The sequence below is a fragment of the Wyeomyia smithii genome, chromosome 2, assembly GCF_029784165.1.
Source record: "Wyeomyia smithii strain HCP4-BCI-WySm-NY-G18 chromosome 2, ASM2978416v1, whole genome shotgun sequence".
NCBI lineage: Eukaryota > Metazoa > Arthropoda > Insecta > Diptera > Culicidae > Wyeomyia > Wyeomyia smithii.
In genome coordinates, this window is record NC_073695.1 from 118,853,784 (window position 1) to 118,875,892 (window position 22,109).

Consider the following 22,109-nt stretch of genomic DNA (forward strand, 5'->3'; position numbering starts at 1 on the left):
TATATGTGTATATAGAGTCGCGCGAAGAGAAAATCTATCGTTTCGGCAACACAGTTTTTGTGCCGTTTGTTGCCAAGAACTATACAGTTCTGTTTTTCACCATGCATAAGCGAATATCATTTTTTGAAATTCTTCACAAGGTACACAGTTTTGTAAGATTACACCGGTGATGTTTTGTTAAATTTAAGTGAACCAGTGTACAGGTTTAACGTTGAATTAAAATGTGTGAGTAAAACTTCGGAAAAACACATATTCTTTATTATGCTCAATTACAACACTTTTCATCCACTTCTAACATTATCACCTTGTTTATTTACATTGCTCGATTGGTACCCTCGTTTGACTATGATTTGGTTCCTTTGGTTTCATCTTTGCGGGACTCTCATTATAAACATAGACTCTGTGCCGAACAAGAATAAAAGCAAGCTGTCAAAAAACATAGTGGGTTATTGTCAAATTCGTTTTTGCGGTGTAGCTACACTCGGACTACACTTTTTACCTTGTAACTCCTGGAACGGTGTAGTACCGTCGCGAAAACTAATTCATAAGTGTCAATGAGCACTTTGATGCACACTTCTTTGTTGTTGCACTGTGCAGCCATTTTGGTGAGAAGTGCGCAATACCACCTTAAAAAAGTTTTCAGTGATACGTAATGAATTTCATTCAAAATATTTCTTCTATTACCCACCCCTCGTTCCGACATATCTCTCCAATCGACAAAGCTGTTGATTTTTTTTTTCGCCGTTAGCTCCTTCATCTCAACCAAGATGGGGCGAAATTTCGCTTCGCTTTGACAAATAAAAAAGCAGAAGCAAAAAAACTGTGAAAAGCAATATGTCAATAAGGAGAATTTTCGTAAACAATCTAATGAAATTGTAAAATACCGAGTGCTTTCCGGCCTATTAGGAGGTGAAAATGCAGCACAACCCCCAGGCGCACTTGTTCCAGATACAGGTAGGCAGCGAAAAACGTTGATTGCAGCCCTAAACTTGACTGCATTTGTTGGCGATCAGGGAAGTTTTTACAGCTTTTTTTCTTTTTCTTTTTTATATTATGGCTTTGCTGTGCTGTTTGGAATTGGACACTGGAATTTTATTTACGGAACAAATAATTACATAGGTTAAATCTCTAATTAAAACTCTTAAATGTCTGCAGTCGGACGATAAATACCAGGCGCTACTGTTTCTCATTTCGGCCATTAAACTGTACGTCAAATTTTTGTACAACGACACTCAAGAGCGCATCTATAAGCCGTCAATACTCAAAGAATTGAACAACATTCAAAATGTGATTATTGCGAATTTGTTAAAGTCTCGCAACGCTGTTTTGGCACCTTCCTCACTTTCTACTCCCGTATGTGAACTACGTAGTAGCGTTCGTAATAATATCCAAGAGGCAAATAGTAGTGATGAAGTTTCACTTGCACATCCAGGATCGAAATCACTACTTCCACTTATATCCTACGAACTTAAAGGTAAACTGCTGCGAGGTGGTTTGTTTGAGGATATTCCTCTGGTAGGAGCAGTCAAGTTTAAACCTCGCAAACGTTTAGGACTAATAAGCAGCTTTGGTAATGTTCAGCTTAATCGTTCCCTGGTGCGACTGATCGCTTCGAAAAATTTCAAGTTGTTCTTCAACATGTTCGAGCAAAACATTTTCCCAACCTGGAAAATATTCAAAACAGATCGTCCAATCCGATCACGTGCTCGACCTACAATGCCTGCTATCTGTTATAGCGGAGGATCATCACACTCGCCTCCAGCAGCTTATATCAAGAAAGAAGATTTTGACTTTGATCCACCATATTCACTTGCTGGAGATGATCCATGTTTTGAAGAGTTAAAAGATGACGATGATGAGCTTCTAATGCTGAAAGAAGAAGACGAGGAAGAGGATGACTCTGTTTCCAACGAAATGTTTTCCGAAGAATCATCAACTAATAATACTTCGCTAATGCTTTCCTCCGACACAAATACTTTGGATACCAACGATTCCAATATGCTTTCTGGAGAGCGGTGTAAAGAGCAACTTTACCAATGTCTTCTATGCGATAAAAGGTAGGAGAAAGCTTATATTGCGTTTGCAAACGATAACTTTTTTTGTGTATTTACAGCTACAGGAAACGTAAATCACTGGTGATTCATTTCAGTCATCATCCTGGATTTTGTCCGGACTGTGGTAAACAAAGAGGCGTAACTTCAGAGGTAAGTCAGTTTACATCCATATGTTTTTGCACTCACGACAGTAAACTGTGCAGGGATGTTTTTACTCAAAAAACACCTGTAAGCGTTTCTTGGGAGATCAAATTCCGTTATACAATCGATTATAACGCCTGCAGGCATTATATTCGATTGTATAACAATTCCTCAAAAACTAAATGCCGAACCCCAGAAAACTACTACCAAGAAATCACTTATCCCCAGAAAATTATTGTCCAGAATAAACCCCTTCTCAGAAAACTATTACCTATGAAACCCCAAATCGCAAAAATATTGTTCTGCGGAAACTATAAAACATCCACTCTTTTTTTTTGACTTGGACCCTTGTATTTCATGAAAAACAATTGAGTCAAATTCTGCTTCTCATTGTAAACTATAAACACTCGCCCCCTTCGGTCAACTCGATTGTCTGATATGCTTGTCGTCCTTAGCCACCTCCCTCGTTCGGATGTAAACTAGGTAATAATCCCTGAACTATGAGAATAAACGACCCTATACAGAGGGGATTTTTGCGGGAGATAGGTTTTCTTCGCAAGACAAGAATGAAAACCTTGTTAATTTCATGATGAATTTCATTTTTGGTAACGGTGATTCTTAAAAATTGTGTTCTGGTCATTAGTGCATCATCCTGGGAAACGGTTTTCGGGGTTGTAGATTTGGGATAATTATTATACATTTTGGGATTGGGTATTCCGGAAAATGGTTTATTCTGGGAGAAATATCCTTCGGCATTTCATTTTGAGGGTAATGGTATTCTAGGAAAAGTCGGACAACCTTCTAATCTCAGAACAAAAGTCTATGTCAAAACACAAATGCAATTTATTAGTTCCATTCTTGCTTATTTTTAATAAAAATTGTGCTAATGCGGTCTCAATCAACTAGATTAGTTGAGAGAATTCGTTATCGTAAATATTTTCGACACATTTTGCATGTTGTAGGATAAGTACAATGATACACCGTGCCCTAGTGCTGAGTTGAGAAAATTTTCAGCTCGGAAAGATCCTCGACCTGATCGGAAATCGAACCCGTTATCACAACCGTAAGGGAGAGCTAGCCGACCGACATCGCTAACCACAGAACCTTGTCACAAAATATCAAAAAATTGGTCACAGTGACGAAAATACCCAACACGGAAAAAAACAACAGAATCACGGGGACCACAATTTTATTCATGTCAACCTTAAATTTCAATCATGTCCTTAAGTCAAACCTTAAGAAGTTTGACTACTTTTGCTGAACATCATGTTAAGACTGAAACATTTGATCGATTTTTTTTATGCTTTAATGGCGATTTTTTATGCTTTTTTAAGCTTTAATGACATTGCTCAAAACAAAGCATAGAAACTCTGAACGATTATATTTTAATTTTGGAAGCAGATTGATAGGATAATGTGTCTATAGACGATAGGTGGAAATTAGCTTCGACCTTCAAATTCGACCACAAATTGTTGGATTCAATTTTTGCCTTCCTATCAACCGCTGTTGTTGACCTAACGGTTATTTTGCGTTACTTATTGTTACATATGGTGGATGGGGGCTAGTTGAGACAGTGTCGTAACTATGATATTTTTTAAAACCGACAAAATTTAGTTTTTTAGCGATACGAAATTTTAGAGGAAAGGAGTCAGATTAAACGTTACTTTTCGCTGCATAGCAGGGGAGGCGGTATGGACTTCAGATTTTCGGCGTTACTTAATTTGTGTACGACGCCCAAGAGGATGAAAAATTTATTGTAGTCTAGAAACAGGTTTTAATTTTTATGTCTGATTTTGTTTTCGTCTAACTTCAAAGAAAGTTTGACATAAATTGAGGTAAATTTTGACAAATTAGTCCGGATTTTTTTTTGAAGTAGAATACTTCTCTCAGGAAGTTCGGCTACATAGGGATGTAAAATGAAAATCTAAAACCGAAAAAAGTGAAAAATATGTCCAATTTCAAATGCTAATAAATCGGTTAGTATTCGATGGATTTCCTTCGTTCTTGCAGCAATAGATTGGAAAATCTTCTAAGATTCTTCCCAAAACAAGATAATTGTAATTTTATTATTCAAACTTTTGTACTATTGAAAATAGTCAAGCCTTGTCAAAACGAAAGATTCGACCTCTGATTGGTCGTTATATGATTGCTTTCCAAGCACGGTCGACAGAATCATATACCATGCAATTGAAAACATGCTATTTGGCCTATATAAGAGCCTGTTTCAGCCGTAGCCGCTCATAATAGTTCTAGACAGCAACAACAGTAGTCGTCCTCCCTTAGCAGCAGCACTAGCAGTGCAGTGGATACCAACGATGGCGGAAAGCGGCCACGTGAGCCGTCTAGTTTTGAGTGTTATATCAGCATTTCATTGTTTACTTTATCACAAGGAATACTTTATTCACCCTGCCAGTGATAACGCAAAGATGTGATCGGCATCTTATCCGATACTGAAATGAACAACAAATTGTCCTTTTCAGGATGAAATAAAAACCTGATTGAATAGTTATTATTTTCTAATAAGTTAATTCACATTTTTAAATTTGCAAAAGTATAAATTTTACTTCATCTCCGTGTCTCAAAACGTACTGAATTATCTTTTCCTTCAGTCATGAGCACGACATCCTAAAAAATTCCTTTTCAAAATTTAAAAATTGTCAACCCAGCAAACCAAAAATTGTATAAGGATGTTAATTCTAAGTCGTTCAAATGGACATGTCAAGTTTGAAATTACAAAAGATGCAACATTAAATTTGTTTGTATCGTATAAAATTTAAATCCTAAAAAACGCAATATAATGTAATATATGAAACCATTCAACGTGTCATATAAAATTGTAAAATGCGTCAATCCTCTAAGTCGTACAGAATGCAATTTAAAGTTTCAAATGAGGCCATTTGAGATATCATGCGAAGTTATACAAAATCGTAACCAATTTTTTTCACAATGTACGTATATGGCCTCCAGATTTGTACACATAAGCGCATTCCATGCATCTTATATGGTCATTTCTTACCAAATAAGGGTTCACTTAACAGAGTTGAGCGCGACTTATATGAACCAATTTGTTTGCTGGGAAGCCTCAACCATGACAAGCAACCTACTATATTATTGAAAATGGTCAATCCGCAAAGTTCGATTGATCTGATTAGTTAACGTTTATTTACTAGAAAAAATGACTGACACGCCGGGTTATCTTTCCTGTGAAAGTATTCTACTTCAACCTTGCGGTCGTGGCTTTGCACATAACCCTCCTGTTTTTAATTTGGGAGTTGGTATGCTTATAAAAGTTTTAAATTATTTTTAAAAGTTCAAAATCACTTAAGTAAAGAAAGGCTGAAAAGTATGTATCCTATACAAAAGGCTGAATGCACAAAAGGTTGAAACCCCAGAAGGCTGAATGAACGAAAGGATGAAACTTTTGCAACTTAAATCATAATCGTTGAAAAATTCGGACACATGAATAGCTAATCTTCATAAGGTGACAGAGTTCAATGTTTGAGTATTAAAACTAATTAACCGCAATGGAAAATCAATATGTGGCAACATTTGAATCTATACGTACTTGACTCTTGTACACGTTTCCTAGATGATTCAGGGCGAGACGGCCGGAAGGCCGCGAGTGTGCGCCTGCGACCCGCGTTCAGCGTTTCGTGTTTTCAGCCTTATGTAGCTGCCCTTCGTGATTTCAGCCTTTTGGGTTTCAGCCTTTCGTAGTAGACCCAGTTAATTTGCAGCGGATCGAAATTAAAAACATTGTTATTCAACATCCAACCGCGTCTTCGCTTCTGATATGCTATTAAACTTGGTCTCAAGCGCCGAGAATCTAAAAAAATCTCCTCTCGCGCAATGTACCGTAAATATCCGAGTCCTACCTCAAAGTGGAAGGCTATATTTTGCTTGATTGTGTTACGCAGTGTATAATCAGTATAATCCTACCGCCGCTGAAATTATGCGCATGAATTTGAAATGGTATTTCAGATTAGGTCAGATTTATGTAATAATATGAATTTGGCTACCGTGAAAATCACCTTCCATGTTCAATCCAAAACAATATCGCACGCTTAGCCTGGGGGCTAACAGCGGTCTCGATCAACTAGATTAGCTGAGAGAATTCGTTATTGATATTGTTTTTGGCACATTCTGCATGTGTAGAGATAAAATCTAAGCGCTTGGGCACCCTGAAGATTATGAAATTTCGTCATGTCCTTATTGTTCGTAATTGCCATGTTATACCACAAAGTAATAATAGTCCCAACCATGGATGCAAAAGTTTGTCAAGATAGAGTAGTTCTGTTATATCAAAGAGCAGCTGGAGTTCAGGTTGCATTTTATCAGTCTTTATTGCGACCCTAGGAAAACTACTCGAAATGAGTATATATGAGGCAAATAGATGAGTGTAATGTTATTAAACAAATATTGGTCGCCTTGGCTCTTGCATCTATTATCTGTAACATCCAAAGTCCAAATTTTATATTCGTGTCCACAGAGTGTATCCCAGTATGAAGAACAAAGACATAGTCCAACGTATTTCAATGAAAATTTACAATAATGTATTAAAAATTTGAGAAAAATGCAAAAATCACTTTAAAATTGAAACCGGGGGAGAATTCAGTGAAGGCTTCAAGTTTTCGAGTCAAGTTATTGATTATTAGATTGGTCATTTAACTGGAGCTGTTTTTTAGACATTGAAAGACCTTGGCTCCAGTTCTGTACAACACACTCGATTTCGATTTTTTTTTCTGCCAGCTTTCAAAATCTTATGCTTAGCTGAACACTATTCTTAGTGGTGAGGTATTCGGCGGAGCACCTGCATTTTCCCATCAATGAGAAAAAACTTTTTCAATTGTCTCGTTGAATCAAAAATGCAGGTGCTCCGTCAAAAATTTTGGCTCGAGAAAGTTCTTCGTCGAGCAAAAGATCGTGAAACCTTCGATATATAGACAAATTGCAAGGCTAGCGCTTTGATCCTACTGACACTCAGTCTCTCCCGAACCGAGATTCGAACATACGACGATTGGTTTGTTAGATTAGCTTCGTACCTGGAAACCAGTTGGGAAGCAAGTTTAAGTAGTTAAGACTATTTTACAATGAAAAACTTATGTCCAAAGAGAACTTTAAAAGTAAACAAATAAAAAGCACTAAATATATGAAATTGTTATATCCTCTCATTAACAAAAGTTATAAAGTTTGTTTATAGAAAAATCTTTTGATTTACATGCAAATGTTTTAAGTCAAGTAATACTTTTTTGGTATGGGCTTATCACTTCGATTCTACGACGCACTATTAAGAGGGGACCCTACTCTGGAAAGTCGAAGAATCAATGAATTTTCATTTTTTTTTTTTGACGCTTAGAGTAAGGTGAAGTTTTCGGGTAGTTTGGCTATCGATTAAGGTATATTTGAAGATGTATTTTGCATGTCGTGGATGCAAATATACCCAAGTAACAATCAAAATGCTTCAAAGACTTAGGATTGTTATGTTTTTTGGTTTTATTTGATAGCCACAAAATATGATTCGCAAGTATTCTTTACAGCCATCCTATACCATTATGCATGAAGTTGTATGATAGTCCCTCTGATGACCAGATAAAACTAAAAACCTGCAGACTATAATTGTGGCTAAAACAAAACTTGACCATCGTAACTAAGGCAGATGAATACAGTGATAGGCGTGTTGGATTTAATATACGCTATGTTCTGATCAAATAGAGAATCAGTTATAATGATGGATTTTGAGAGCGTTCGAAGGTTATCCGAAAACAACACGTCGCCTTGAATGAAAAATGCAAAATTATGAAATTCAATCCTAAATCAGCATTCTATTTTACAAAATCACCACAGAGTAGTTTTGAAATTCTAATGATAGATGAAGTCATACATTTAACAAAATATGACAAATCATGGCCTTTATTTATTCAGCATCTCAGTTCAGAGGAATTAAATTTTGATTGAATAGTCATTTTCTACAGAATTACGGCGGCGAACGGTAATTACGAAAAAAATCGTGGCTTGTTTCACCATAAATATTTCACGGCATGTGTTTTCACTTGCACGAAAACGATTTAATTGATTTGCTTTGATCTGATCAATCATTATGAAAAGAAAACTCACACATTTCTGTTTTCCGACACTGTCGAAATATAAGGTTGGCATTGAGAAATTAAACCAAGATAAAATTTATTGCTTCACATTTAATTTTGAGAATACAATCTCAGTTGAAATTTTGAGGCCATTCTATGGTAAGCAAATCACCCTGTTGAAAACATCTGGTCCTATGATGGAGCGTATATGAAGTTTTGATGACTGCATCAATCCTGGGCCAACTAGCCATGACACATGTATATTAGGTTAATGGGTTGTTATAGCCGCGTGGTCGGCAATGAAGGTTTTACGTTTTGGTTCTATCTAGCACTAAAAAACTTAGATATAACCTATTTTGTTACTTGGGTAGTAAGCAGTGCGTTGTTGGCAGCGTTTTACTCGAAACCATGTGTTTTTAACTGACAAGTTTTTCTCAGCGTCTAATGAATTTTTAATTTTTTATGATTTTTTAATAGTAATTTTTGATGAAAAAAAAAATTTTTTTTTTGGTAAAACGGCGATTTTTGGAAATTTCAAAAACGGCTATGTAACGAGTTAAATAATCAATGTTTACATGCTCAAACAAAATTTCAGCTAAATCGGTTCAGTAGATGCTGAGAAAAACTTACCACCAGTTAGGTACTAATTAAGAAAGAGCATCCACGTTCTCAGGTGCCAACAGCGTGATACTCGTTATATTTGCATCCACGATATGCAGAATACATCTTCAAACATACTTCGATGAATAGTCAAAATACACTTCACTATACTCTAAACATCCGAAAAAAATTCACGAAAATTATTCTTCGACCTTCCAGAGTAGGGTCCCCCCTTAATATTAGCATTACCATTATTGAGAAGTAAGTCATACCGCTATAATTTATCCGTGCTTGTGTGTATGTTTTTTACCCTTCTTATTACGCTGGTAGTCTTGTGTCTCCTGCTATGTGTCTGTATGTGTGGATTCATGATTCCCTGTAGAGGTTTCTACTATGTGTCCTAAAAGAGACTAATTTTGTTCAAGTTAACCAAGTTTAATGAAAAGGAATGGTAAGTGGAGAGCCTGAGAATAAACCCATGCTTAAGTCCTTTGACATCGAATAGCCTTGATTCTACTAAGAATCCATGAACATTCGCTTGTCAAAGCGATATATATATATATATATATATATATATATATATATATATATATATATATATATATATATATATATATATATATATATATATATATATATATATATATATATATATATATATATATATATATATATATATATATATGCCGTGCCGAGGCAGAGGAGGCGGAAACGGTTACGAATGAGGAACTCATCGCGATCGCCAACTCCCTGAAGGTGAGCAAGGCACCGGGATTGGATGGGATTCCGAATCTGGCTGTGAAGAAGGCCATCAAAGAGGCCCCCAGACTATTCCGGGAAGTCATGCAGAAGTGCCTGGATGACTGTACATTCCCAGAGAGATGGAAGCGACAGAAGCTGGTCTTATTGCCGAAGACAGGGAAACCACCTGGTGACCCGTCGGCATACAGACCGATATGTCTGCTCGATACGGCGGGTAAGGTGCTCGAGAAGGTTATTCTCAATAGACTGGTTAGGTACACCGAAAGTGCAAACGGTCTGTCGAGTAACCAGTTCGGCTTCCGAAAAGGCAAGTCTACGGTGGATGCTATTCTGTCCGTCACCAAAACAGCAGAGGTAGCACTCCAGCGTAAAAGATGGGGCATTCGCTATTGCGCAATCGTCACGTTGGACGTGAAAAATGCGTTCAATAGTGTTAGCTGGGATTCCATGGCTCACTCGCTTCGGAAACTAGACATTCCGGTATCTTTGTACAGGATTCTGGAAAATTATTTCCAGAATCGTGTGCTAGTTTACAGCACAGACGAGGGTCAAAAATGTGTCCCAATTACCGCAGGGGTTCCACAAGGTTCCAATAGCTCAGCAGTGTACGGCAGCAAGCGGAAACTTCTAGCTAGCGTGACTTCGTCCATACTGAGATACGGCGGGCCAGTGTGGTCCAAAGCACTAGGTACTAGTAAACATCGGGGTAAGTTGGAAAGTACCTACAGGCTCATGTGCCTGAGGGTTGCGAGCGCGTATCGAACTGTGTCATACGACGCAATCTGCGTCCTGTCCGGCATGATGCCTATCAGCATAGCCATTAAGGAGGACGTAGAATGCTTCGATCAACGTGACACAAGGGGCATACGAGGTACCAGAAGATCATTCTCGATGATCAGATGGCAGCAGGAGTGGTCCAATTCCGTGAAGGGTAGATGGACGCATCGACTTATTCCGGATGTATCCGGATGGGTCGGGAGGCGCCATGGAGAAGTAAACTTCCATCTGACACAGATTCTGTCAGGCCATGGTTGCTTTAGGCAGTATCTACACAGATTCGGGCATGCGGGGTCCCCCATGTGTCCCGAGTGCGCGGAAGCGGAAGAGACTGCTGAGCATGTCTTCTTCGTGTGCCCTCGTTTTGTGCAAGCGCGGAGCGACATGATGGTAGTGAGCGGGCCAGACACCACTCCGGACAACCTAGTTCGGAGAATGTGTAAAGACCCAAACATTTGGAGGGCGGTTTGTACAGCCGCCTCTCAAATAGTTTTAGAATTGCAAAACAGGCGACAGGTTGACCACCGACACGCCAGTGTTAGCTAACGGCCAGTCTCCAGGTTAGTTAGCAAAGTTAGCAAAAAGACCTAAAGAACCAAGAGGGTGCACAGAGCACAAAAGCCGCTCCCCGAAGCAATACCTAGCGGTGGTCCCGGGGAGTATTATGGGCTGGAGACTGAAGGGGTTTTAGTGGGTCCGGTCACTGATTCAAACCAACCCCACACTCCCTGAGGTTGGTCACCTCAGGGGTTTGGATGCAAATTTCCCCTTCACCTGAAACAAAAAAAAAAAAATATATATATATATATATATATATATATATATATATATATATATATATATATATATATATATATATATATGAATAATCCACACTAAAGGTATTATTTTGGATTCAATTAACGTATGTTTTTCGTCAAACTTTAAGTTTATTTGTCAGTACCTATTCTATTCCCCTAGGTGTTACATTTCATATATTTTTTTCGTTTTTTAGGAAATAATCGAACATAACAGAGTATATCACAAGAACAGGCCTCATATTTGCGAACATTGTGGAGAGACTTTCACTCGAAACCAACAGTATCAAGTCCATATGCAAGGCCATTTCATAAGCAAAACTCGCGTTCAGGAGCAAAATTGTAAAAGTGTGTATTATAATTTGGCTAAATGAGCATGGCAATAATATCAAACGCATTTTTCTCTATTTATAGAAACATATAAATTTAGCTGTCGCACTTGTGGCATTGTCTTCAATAATCAAAAGTATTTGGAAAAACACGCTCAAAAAACTTGCCACCAGACAGAGGGCGTGGCTTGTGATACTTGTGGTGCGATTTTCTCTTCTGATATTAAACTCTACCAGCATATTGCAAGAACTCACGAAAATGGTATGTATATTAATATTGATGCATATTGCATTCTACATGCATTTTCTTTCTAAACAGAAAAACGCTTCACGTGCGAACATTGCGCTAAAGTATTTAATCAAAAAGCGAATCTCGATCGGCACCTATTGATACACACCAATGTCTCTGAAAAAAATTACCCTTGCGAACAGTGTAGTGCCTCATATCTATCAATGACTTCTTTGAAGGAACATATTAAGATCGCGCATAGTGCGGTAAGTATTCAGGTGGACGTGATTAAATTGAGGAAAACCAGATCAAAATGCGTTGCATTTTTTCAGGATGACAAATTTGAATGCAACATCTGCCACAAACTGTTTGCTGCCAAACGTTCTCTGAAGCGCCATAAATTATGTCACTCGGAAGAAAGACCTTTCCCCTGTACTGTAGAGAACTGCAAAGAGGCCTACAAGAACCAATCTCATTTGGTGCGTCACATGAAGACAGCACATCACATTGAGCCACCAACCAAACGAAAGACTATCAAAGGTGAACAGGGTGAGTTTATTCCACTAGACCCCATTGGCACTGGAGATTCCAATGCAAGTAAGAGCAATCCATTGAAGAAATCAGTAATCGGGGGTGGTAGTGACAAGTCTATTGGCGATAGTAGTACCAACTTCAGCGATAACTTGTCTTCATACAATTATGACTATGTTGATACGGGTGTGGCTACAGTTGACTCTGGTCAACAGCGTTTGCAAATGCTTGGACCTGGTGTAACCAGAATGAGTGGATCTGTTGCGGTGAATTTCAATGATCCAGTAATTGGATACCCGGGAGCATCCACTGCGAACGAGTCATTTGAATGGCAGAATCTCGAATTTGGTGGAGGAAGTGTCAATAGCGTAGGTAACAGTTCAGGCCCAACACAGCTTAATCAGCTTAACCAAGGCTTCATGGACAATAGTCACGTGGCTAGTTCTTCAAGTTACATGGCTGCTGGTGTACCAGGAATGAGAACATACACGGTAAAATAAATAGCATATATACAACCGTTCAAATAAGAAACATTGAATCTTATAGGATCCAAACCTAATTTGCGAACATTGCGATGAGGCCAATTTTCTTAATAGTCAGCAGTTGCAAGCTCACATACAGGATCACTTTACTGCAAAAGAAGGCAAAGAGCCTTCCGGAAAAAGTAAGTATTTTTAACAGTTTAGGTTATAATTACCTTGTCAGGAATCAATTTTCTATGCGTGCGAAAACAAAAAGATTTTATTTTATTAAAAAAATGTCTGAAAAATAAGAATAAGTAAGCGAAGCCACTGATGTGTTAATTTTGCAGAGCTGCAACGATTATATTGCAAAACTTGCAATTTGGTGTTCTCCACCGGCCCTCAGCTGGACCGACACATCCAGAAAACCAATCATCACACGGACAGCATCGTGTGTGAACTATGTAGTGCAATATTCAACTCTAATCTCAAAGTTTATCAGCACATGCTCAAATGTCATAAAAATGGTAAGTTAATGTTATGTCGCCATAGTTCTAACGAAAAAGAACGGTTTTATACTGCCGCTAATGGCAAGTCCATTTTATTATAAAAATCGGCAAGCCGAGATAAGTGAGTTATTACGAAACAATATATCATTTCTAGAATCTCTTTTTCGGTAATAAAGCAAATGGGATGGACTCGCTGTACGCGGCAGTATACTGACTAAATTATTCATCCAATATCTTTGCTGTCAAGGAATGCATTGTTTTATATTGAACGTACATTTCAATTAATCTGTGTTTGTTGCTGAAGAACGACAAAGCATGTGAGAAAACAATAACAACAAAAACCTGAAATTTCACAAACTTAGTTTTAACACGGTTTAAAAATTAAAAAAGTTAGTCACCAAAAGCTATATGACTTGAAATTACTATTAGAATCATGTTGCTTTATTGGAATTCAATTACCGTGCGCCTCCTTATTTCGTGTAATTCGTATCAAAATTTGAAAAAAATTCAACTATAAGATATATGTTTTAAAAAGTATGCTTGAAGGTGATTTTCTATTAACAGAAAACATCCGTGCAACCCGTGCATAAAACATGAGGGTTATTCTAGAAAACTTGGAAGTCAACTGCCACACAAGAACAAATGGACGCATATTTGAAACTTCAAATGCGTGTTTCTCATTTTGCTTTTTGTAACATGTGACGCATGAAAATGGTGCTAAAGTATGCTTTCTACATAAGAAACAATAAAATATGTTGTGATTCAGTAATGGGTGTGTGTGTGTGTGTTTTTTTTAAAGGATTTTAACCGTGGTGGTCATTCGTCCCTAAAATGGGTGTGCGCGCTTGCCTAAATCAACACCAGCGATATCACTGACGGGCAATACTGCCCGCTAAGCAAAATTTCAAAATAATCGTTATTTTTCTGGTCGATGAAATCGTCACCGAGTGGCACGTTTGTTTGCCTGTGCTATGACTATTAGACTGGGAAACAGTTATATGAGAAAAAAGCGAAGGTGTTATTTTTTCGCTCCCATGCACTTTTCGTGTTTCTTATAAGGCCTACAACAACTTTGTAAATTTTCAGATCGATCAGTCAAACTATATTTTTGCGCCCGATTTTTTAAAGTTTCCATACGATTTTATATGAGAAAATCCACTTTTTCAAAACTTATTCTCTAGAGATGTCCAGTTGGCTCCTTAAAATATATCGATACATGATATTTGTAGAAAATTTTGCTGGGAAAAACTCTTCTTTCGGCGCTACGATGCTTGTAGAAAAAGTTATTTCTCTCAAACTGATTGAATATCTGACGAACGGCTCACCATTAAATTTTTCTAGCAATACTGCTGCAGCATGCTGCTGTTGCGAATTCAACCATGTTATAAGAAATGATTGTCCCCGTTGTTGGTCCCCGTGGCTTTGTGGTTAGCGATGTCGGTCGGCTAGCTCTCCCACACGGTTGTGTGATATCGGGTTCGATTCCCGATCGAGTCGAGGATCTTTTCGAGCTGGAAATTTTCTCGACTCAGCACTGGGGCACGGTGTATATGTACTTATCCTACACATACAAAATGTGTCAAAAACAATATCGATAACGAATTCTCTCAACTAATCTAGTTGATCGAGACCGCTAATAGCCCCAAGGCTAAGCGTGCGATATTGATATAATAAGAAATGATATCGCGTAAAATTTATCTTGGAGGCTTCTCCGAAGATACTATGAGCAAAAATCACAATGTCAAGCTTAATTCCACGGGAAATTATTTCTCATCCTTGAGCAAGTTAGCAATAGCAGCTTGCGGTAGCAGTGTTGCTGGAAAAAATCAATGGTGAGCTGTTCATCAGATATTCAATCTGTTTGAGGGAAATAACATTTTCTACATGCATCGTAGCGCCTTACGGTCTTCAGGAGAGTTTTTCCCAGGAAAATATCCTACAAATATCATGTATCGATATATTTTTAGAAGCCAACTGGACATTTCTAGAGAATATTTTTTGTAAAAGTGGGCGCAAAAATACAGTTCAACCGATCGATCTGAAAATATACACAGCTGTTATAGGACCCATAAGGAACACGACTTTTCGAAACCAAAGTCTTTCGACTTTAAAAAAATCTGGTTTCTGGTCGATTTCCAATTGGGTTTGAACAATCGATACTATTTTATGGTAGTTGTGACTTGGGAGTCTTTACTTTTTACCTGTGCTCATAGGAACATCCTTCATACTGCATACTTTTAGTGAACAATCCCTAACAAAGAGCATATGTTTCCTAACATATAGCGAATTTCTTTATTCCACTGTGTGCGGGCAAAACTGCCGAGGAATAATGAAACGTCATCGCCATTTAAGATGCAAATCAAAATCGAGCGAATAAAGAAGGGTTTTGAAAGCAGTTAGTGCGCTTCCAGGTCAAAACGAGGTGCGCTGGCGAAATAAAGAAATTCGCTAATAGAGAACAACTCCAGCCATAGTAGGGTAAGGTGGGGCAAGATGGGTCACAGGGCAAGATGGGTCAGTGCCGTTTTTGAGCTTGAAATAACTTTTTTGGTGATGACGCTAATTTTGCATGATGCGTAACTTGTTTCCGACTATGTATCACGTGTTCATAGTTCATATTTGCATATTGCTTGTTTTTGAAAAATAAAATATTTTTTTCGCTAAGTTTCTTACGCGATTCACACTTTCGAAAAAACGTGTTCTCTCGTCGTACGCTATATAATTTGAAGTAAACCTTTATTGCAGCAGCAGTTTCGCTCATGATGTACTAAATAATATGCTTTTAAGCATAAATAAATGTAAAATAATCATGAATATCACAATCGTGAACTAAATTAATGATTGGGGCAGCATGGGTCACCAAAGACGAGGCAGTATAGTTTGCATCGACAGCTGATTTTTCAATGTTAACGTTTCAGTTTTAAGGCTAGATTCGACGTAAACGGTGTTGTCACTCCGGAAAAAACTTTCATTGTTTCAATAAGCCGACAGTAGAGAAGTTCTACAAAATACTGCAGAAAGCAATCGTCGAGGAAAATTTAACCCCTTCGGCGGTATAACATGGACGAGATGACCCCATATTTTTGTTATCTATGAAGAGAAGGCATTTTTCTTGCTATCCGTGAAAACTTCATTGAGATTTAATCATAAACAGCACATGTTTGAGAGAGTGACCCATCTTGCCCCGCCTATTTTACAAGGCAAAAAAAAACCTTTTCTAAAAATTCTGTAAAAGTGAACCAACACTTGATTTTTGTTATTTTCTAGCATAATTTAATTAAATATACATAACTTCAAAATAATCATCTGAAAGGTAGACCGAAACTATCTTCAGTTACGTGATATTGAAAATTTGGCTTAGGTGATCCATCTTGCCCCCCTTACCCTACTAATACTGAAACAATAACTAACATAATATGATTGAACATAATGTAGCGAAAAAACTCCTTAAACTCGTTTAGTGGATCTTTAAAACTTATGGACTTATTCTGTTTGCAGAAACCTGGTATGCTTGCGAACAGTGCTCTAAAGTGTTTATTTTGAAGCAAGAGTACGACAAACACCAACTGGTGCATCAAACAGTAACAGATAAATCTGTAATTTGCGAACATTGTGCGTCGTCATTTTTCTCGCAGGAGGCACTTAAGGAACATATCAAAATTTCGCACACAGTGGTAAGATATGGCAGTGAAATAAATTCTCAAAATTTCATTCTCATTGAATATCTCTTAATAGGAAAAGAAATACGAGTGCAACATATGCAACAAACTGTTCGCAGCTAAGCGATCCTTGAAACGCCATAAACTTTGCCATGAGGAGGAAGGCGCATTCCCGTGCCTCGTCGAAGATTGTAAAGAATCTTTCAAAACACCTACCACCTTGGCGAAACACAAAAAGTTGGTTCACAGCATTGGACCTGACCCCAGTGAAAAAACTGGAGGAAAAGGCAAAGTGAATACAGCAGCGAAGGCCGCCAATGATAAATTGCTACCTGAACCACCACCAGCTACAGGACCATCGTCTAACACATCCGTTCTCGGTTTGGGTCCAGTTCCCGGTACGTCTGTCCCAATTAAGTTAGAACCACGTACTCCAGGAGGTATGCTAGTACCTCCTTCCCGAACTAGCAGCACGAGTAGTGCTGGAGCAGGCACCAATGCAAATACAAATCCGTATGATCCGTATGGTGCGGGGATACATTATAATAATGTAATGAGCTCTGGTCAACAACCGGCTACACACTTTGCCGTACAAAATCCGAACAACACACTTCATTACGGCACAAATGCAACTGGTAGCCGCACGGGAAGTGAACAGCCCATGACATACCGGATGGATCCTAACGCCTCGCCTTCTGCTCCTGGACCTTACAGCCATGGTTCCGCTGGAGGCTATGGTCAGATGAACAGTTCCTTTGAATGGCGAAACATGGAGCTGCCAAACAGTATTGACCCAGGAATGGGAACATCTAGTGCAGGCGCTGGCCAGACAGTACAATCTGTAACTGCAGCAATGAAAGCAAACAAATACTACCCAGTGATGGAAACCAGTGGCGCCTCAAGTGGTGGATTTATTCAGTCCCAACAGTCACCTCACCATCTACAACAACAACAGCAACTCCATCAACATCATCCACAACATCCGCATCACCAGCAAACGCAACAACAACAACAAGCTCAACAGCATCAAGTTGTTACAGGTGCCGCAGTGCTCCAAGCGAAAGCTCCGCAAGAATCACAGCAACATCATCAGCAACAAATGATAAATATAAACAGTCAGGAGTTTATGGGGTATCAGGTATTAAAACGTTTTTCAATTAGGAAGAATTAACAGTAGATAATCTTCCTGTTTTTTGTACTTTTAGGAAATTTGGAACGCGAATATGGTAAAAATGGAGTATCAAGATGACGTAAACAACTCGAATGTTTCAGGAAGCTCGTATAATAATATTGGAAACATTTTATCGAATCTAGAGCTGATAGGTAATAATAGCAACTATGAGCAAAGCTATGACATTGTACCACCCTCGGCTAGTGGTGGTGATGCACAGCATTCACAGCAACAACAAACCAACCAAACGTCATCGCAAGTGCCACAAATTGCACCTAAGAATAATTATCATAAGCAGCATATGCACCAGCAACAACAGCAGCAGCATCAACAACCAGGAATGCTAAATGTAGAAAATCCTATGGTGGTTCCCCATCATCATCAACAGCAACAATATTTTCAAGAACATCATCCACAACAGCACCACAGCATTCATCATCAGCAACAACAGCCACATCATCAACAACAACAGCCACATCATCCTGGGCATCCAGGACACCATGGTCAGTTGCATAGCCACCATGGTCAGCAGCAAACACCAAGTCCACATCATCATCCACCTCATATGCAGCAGCTTCAGGGAACACCACAACAACAGCTGCAGCAACATCAGTACAATGCACATCTTCCACATCATCAGCAGCAACCACAGCATCCACATCTTCATCCTCATGCGCCGGGACCACCTCCTGGTTCACATCACAACACTGTAGTTGGGCCAGCTGCAGCTGGTCATCCTCATCAGCTTCCACACCACCAACAACAGCCTGGTATGAGTTATCCAAATCAACAACATCCCCATCAACCGCAGCAGCAGCAACAACAACAACAGCAACCGCAAGATCACACTCTTACTGACATATCGAAAACCAACAACCTGCAGTTTGTCGACAGTTTTACGGAGTCGATTGATTATCTGCAACAGTCGTTTCAGTATGTGTAATACTAAACACACGAGGTACCAATGAAAACCAGTTGCCTACAGTCATTCGTCTCATATAGGTTTTGCAATTCTGCATGCATTGCATTGGTTTTTGTTCAAGTGTACTCACTCATCTCGAATACTTCTGGGTAATGAGTTATTTTTTTTACTATATTTTTTTCGAATTATAATATGTGATTGGGAATTTGTTTAATGTAGCTGTTTTACTGTTTGTTGAAACTAGAAAATTATTTCCCAATGCATATTAAATATGTATCCCCTGAAATTTTCAGATGTGCAATTGTAGCTTTTTATATGCGTTTCATTAACATTACGCAAAAGTCATCCGTGTTTTGTGACCCTGGTTTCAGAAAATTTGGAAATGTACAAGGGTTCACTAGATTATGTGATTATGTTTTTAATGATCACACGATTCCAAATATGATAATGACAACACATAAACAGAATTGGTTTGAGTTCATTATTATTAACCAGTATCGTGTAATTTCGTTCCAAATAAAATGTTTTATTTAATTCTAATCCAGCAAATATCTGTCAATTGATTCGCGATAGTAATAGAACTATATAATATCCGTTCGACGATTTGTTAAGCTTGCAAACTACGTTTTATTGCCTGTCACAACAAACCCGTCGAAATGAGTATGTACACCACAAAACTACCAATGGTACTTTCATATTCTCATCTTCATCCGTACTACAATCATAGTTACAATTATTCTTCTTCATAACATGCCTGCGAAATCGTTTTTGTTTTCGCTGTGTATTCATCGACCACTGATGGTTAGTAAGTAAGGAAAAGAAAGCATTAGATTTCATCAATATTATCACCACCACTTAAAACAACTCATCCATTAGTTTTAACACACAATAGCATCCACTCTATTACTCCCGGATTAGTTTATGGAAGTAAAAATCTTTGCATATATAGCGTCTAAGAAAGCATTAAGAAACCTATATTTCAATACAGAGCATAGTGTCCGAAACGGAATAAAATATATGTTAATACTTTTAAGCAAACAAAAAAATCAAACAATTGTAACGTGGAGTGGAATGAGCGAGATCAAACCCAGTAAGAATTTATAAAACAGTTTGACTGAGTTTTACAAGCAGTAACGTATGTCTGTGAAAGATTGTTTTAATTTCAAACTCAAAATTGAATATTTAGTTCTAACTGTTTTCGTAAAACAACTATTACTCAGAGAAAAGTTAAATTACGATCGAGTAGTTATAATCGAGGACGGACAACATTGAGGCATGAATGGAGAATAAGAACGAGAAAAAGTATGAATCTTTGTAATTATACTAATAATAAGTGTTGAAAAGAGAAATATGTTTGTATTAGCTCCACATTTTAGCTGTGGTATTCGAAGCACACATGCAAGCAGAGAGATAAGTATGTTTAGCCAGAGAGAGGTAATATATATTTAAATAACCTTGCGCGCCAGAAATGGCGCGGAATTTTATTACAAAAAAAAAACGTTGTCTTCAGTGACAGCAGAATAAAAATGTATATCTCAAATTTTTACTACCTATCGTATCTCAGAAATAGAGTGACACTAAATTCTTGCATGAACAAATGAGTGAGGGAGCAGAAACACATACACAAACACATATACATAATTGCTAACAATAACCGGATAAGACACACCACAAGCATACTTGTATTGAATAACATACTTGCATAAAATAATATATTGATGAACAAGTGAAGCAAACTATTAAAACTATTATATACACAACACAATTATTATATTATTGATTATTATTATTATATCATTATTACTATTATTATTGCGAATAAATGCTAAAAATAATTGTGACATAAACATGAAATTATTTCGAAAAAATCATTCCATTGTCCTAAGGCACAGTAGAATATTTACATTCTTGTAGCGGGTTGATGTTTGTTATGGGTTGATGATTTACTAATATTTACCTATTCAAACTTTATATTATGTGTTCTCCCAAAGATGACTAGACTAGTTCTAGTTATCTTTGATGTCTGGCAAGAGAATTTAGAAGATATCTGAGGTTTTCAAATTTTATAGAACTTAGAATTATAAAGTGCTTCGAATGGCGGTTTATTGAAAAATGGCTTTATTTTGGGCCCCCACACGCGACTGGGCCCCAGGCCGACACGATTGTGAATCCGGCTCTGGTAGTAATAGAGCACTAACGCACACAGTACTGAGAAATAGGAACACAGAACAATATGATAAACTGTTCCGGTTTTGAAACGTGCTAATTGAAAAGAAAAACTATTTCGATCTATTCCATTTCATTTATTCAAACATCTTCTCCGATGAAGTGGTTGTTTACCTATAGCGCGTAATTTGCGGGAAGTATTTCATACAGTCAGGTACAGCGAGGAATACGTAATTCGAAAATTCGCCTATCAACGCGTTAATTAAAATATCCGCGTACAAAACTGCGCTATTTAAAAACCTGCGTAAAGCAAACCACCTAGAAAGGATTTACAAAAAAAAAAACTAAGACACTACGACTAGTATTTAAAATTCTCCTCTTTTACGTTCATTTCGGATCCTTCTGTTCAGTGGAACGAATCAGAAGCCTGGTTGAAAATCTTCATTTGAATAATCGCCAGCAGCGCTGTCCGTGGCGCTGGTGCGCAATCTTATACATATGAATGCGGTTTCCCTGTCCGTGTCCTTGCTAGCAAATTTTTCGAGTTTGAAAACAGCACCAGATGGTGCTAAAGTTGAATGCAAGTCGATTAACATCATCTGAACGATAGTTCTACCAGAAATATGCAAACGCAATTAATAAAATCCGGTGTTAAAATTAGTTAGGAATTGGTAAGTAAACAAATGAATTAGTACTTGGTTCTAATATCATCTGAATGATTTTAAAAAGATTTTTACTGCGAAATCCAATAAAGTGGTATTTGATTACGGTGCGTATCTATTTTCTGCAGTTTTTTGCGAAAAAGGTATACATGCATTCAACATCTCCCGTTTTACTTTTGTAAATGTATGTAACAACTATACATAGACTATTTCAGGCTACAAATCGTGCATATAGCTGAATAGCTCAGTTGTTACA

At 37.8% G+C, this 22,109-nt stretch overlaps 1 protein-coding gene across 1 annotated transcript; it reads left to right on the top strand.

Moving 5' to 3' along the window:
- The first annotated feature begins 786 nt into the window (after positions 1 to 786).
- LOC129722826 (uncharacterized) lies at positions 787 to 20,879 on the top strand. The gene is made up of 12 exons (XM_055676612.1): positions 787 to 954; positions 1,120 to 2,057; positions 2,114 to 2,204; positions 11,412 to 11,562; positions 11,629 to 11,805; positions 11,863 to 12,038; positions 12,105 to 12,794; positions 12,850 to 12,967; positions 13,115 to 13,291; positions 16,772 to 16,947; positions 17,009 to 18,070; positions 18,138 to 20,879. Exons 1-12 carry the CDS (start codon positions 916 to 918, stop codon positions 19,044 to 19,046), a joined length of 4,704 nt encoding a protein of 1,567 aa, XP_055532587.1. The 5' UTR covers positions 787 to 915; the 3' UTR covers positions 19,047 to 20,879.
- Positions 20,880 to 22,109: the final 1,230 nt, after the last annotated feature.

Excerpts from the sequence above, each read along its gene's own strand:
- LOC129722826 (XM_055676612.1), top strand. The coding sequence starts at position 916 with ATGCAGCACAACCCCCAGGCGCACTTGTTCCAGATACAG. Across the intron at positions 12,039-12,104 it reads TTAAGATCGCGCATAGTGCG|GATGACAAATTTGAATGCAA; the intron begins GTAAGTATTCAG and ends GCATTTTTTCAG. Across the intron at positions 18,071-18,137 it reads AGGAGTTTATGGGGTATCAG|GAAATTTGGAACGCGAATAT; the intron begins GTATTAAAACGT and ends TTGTACTTTTAG.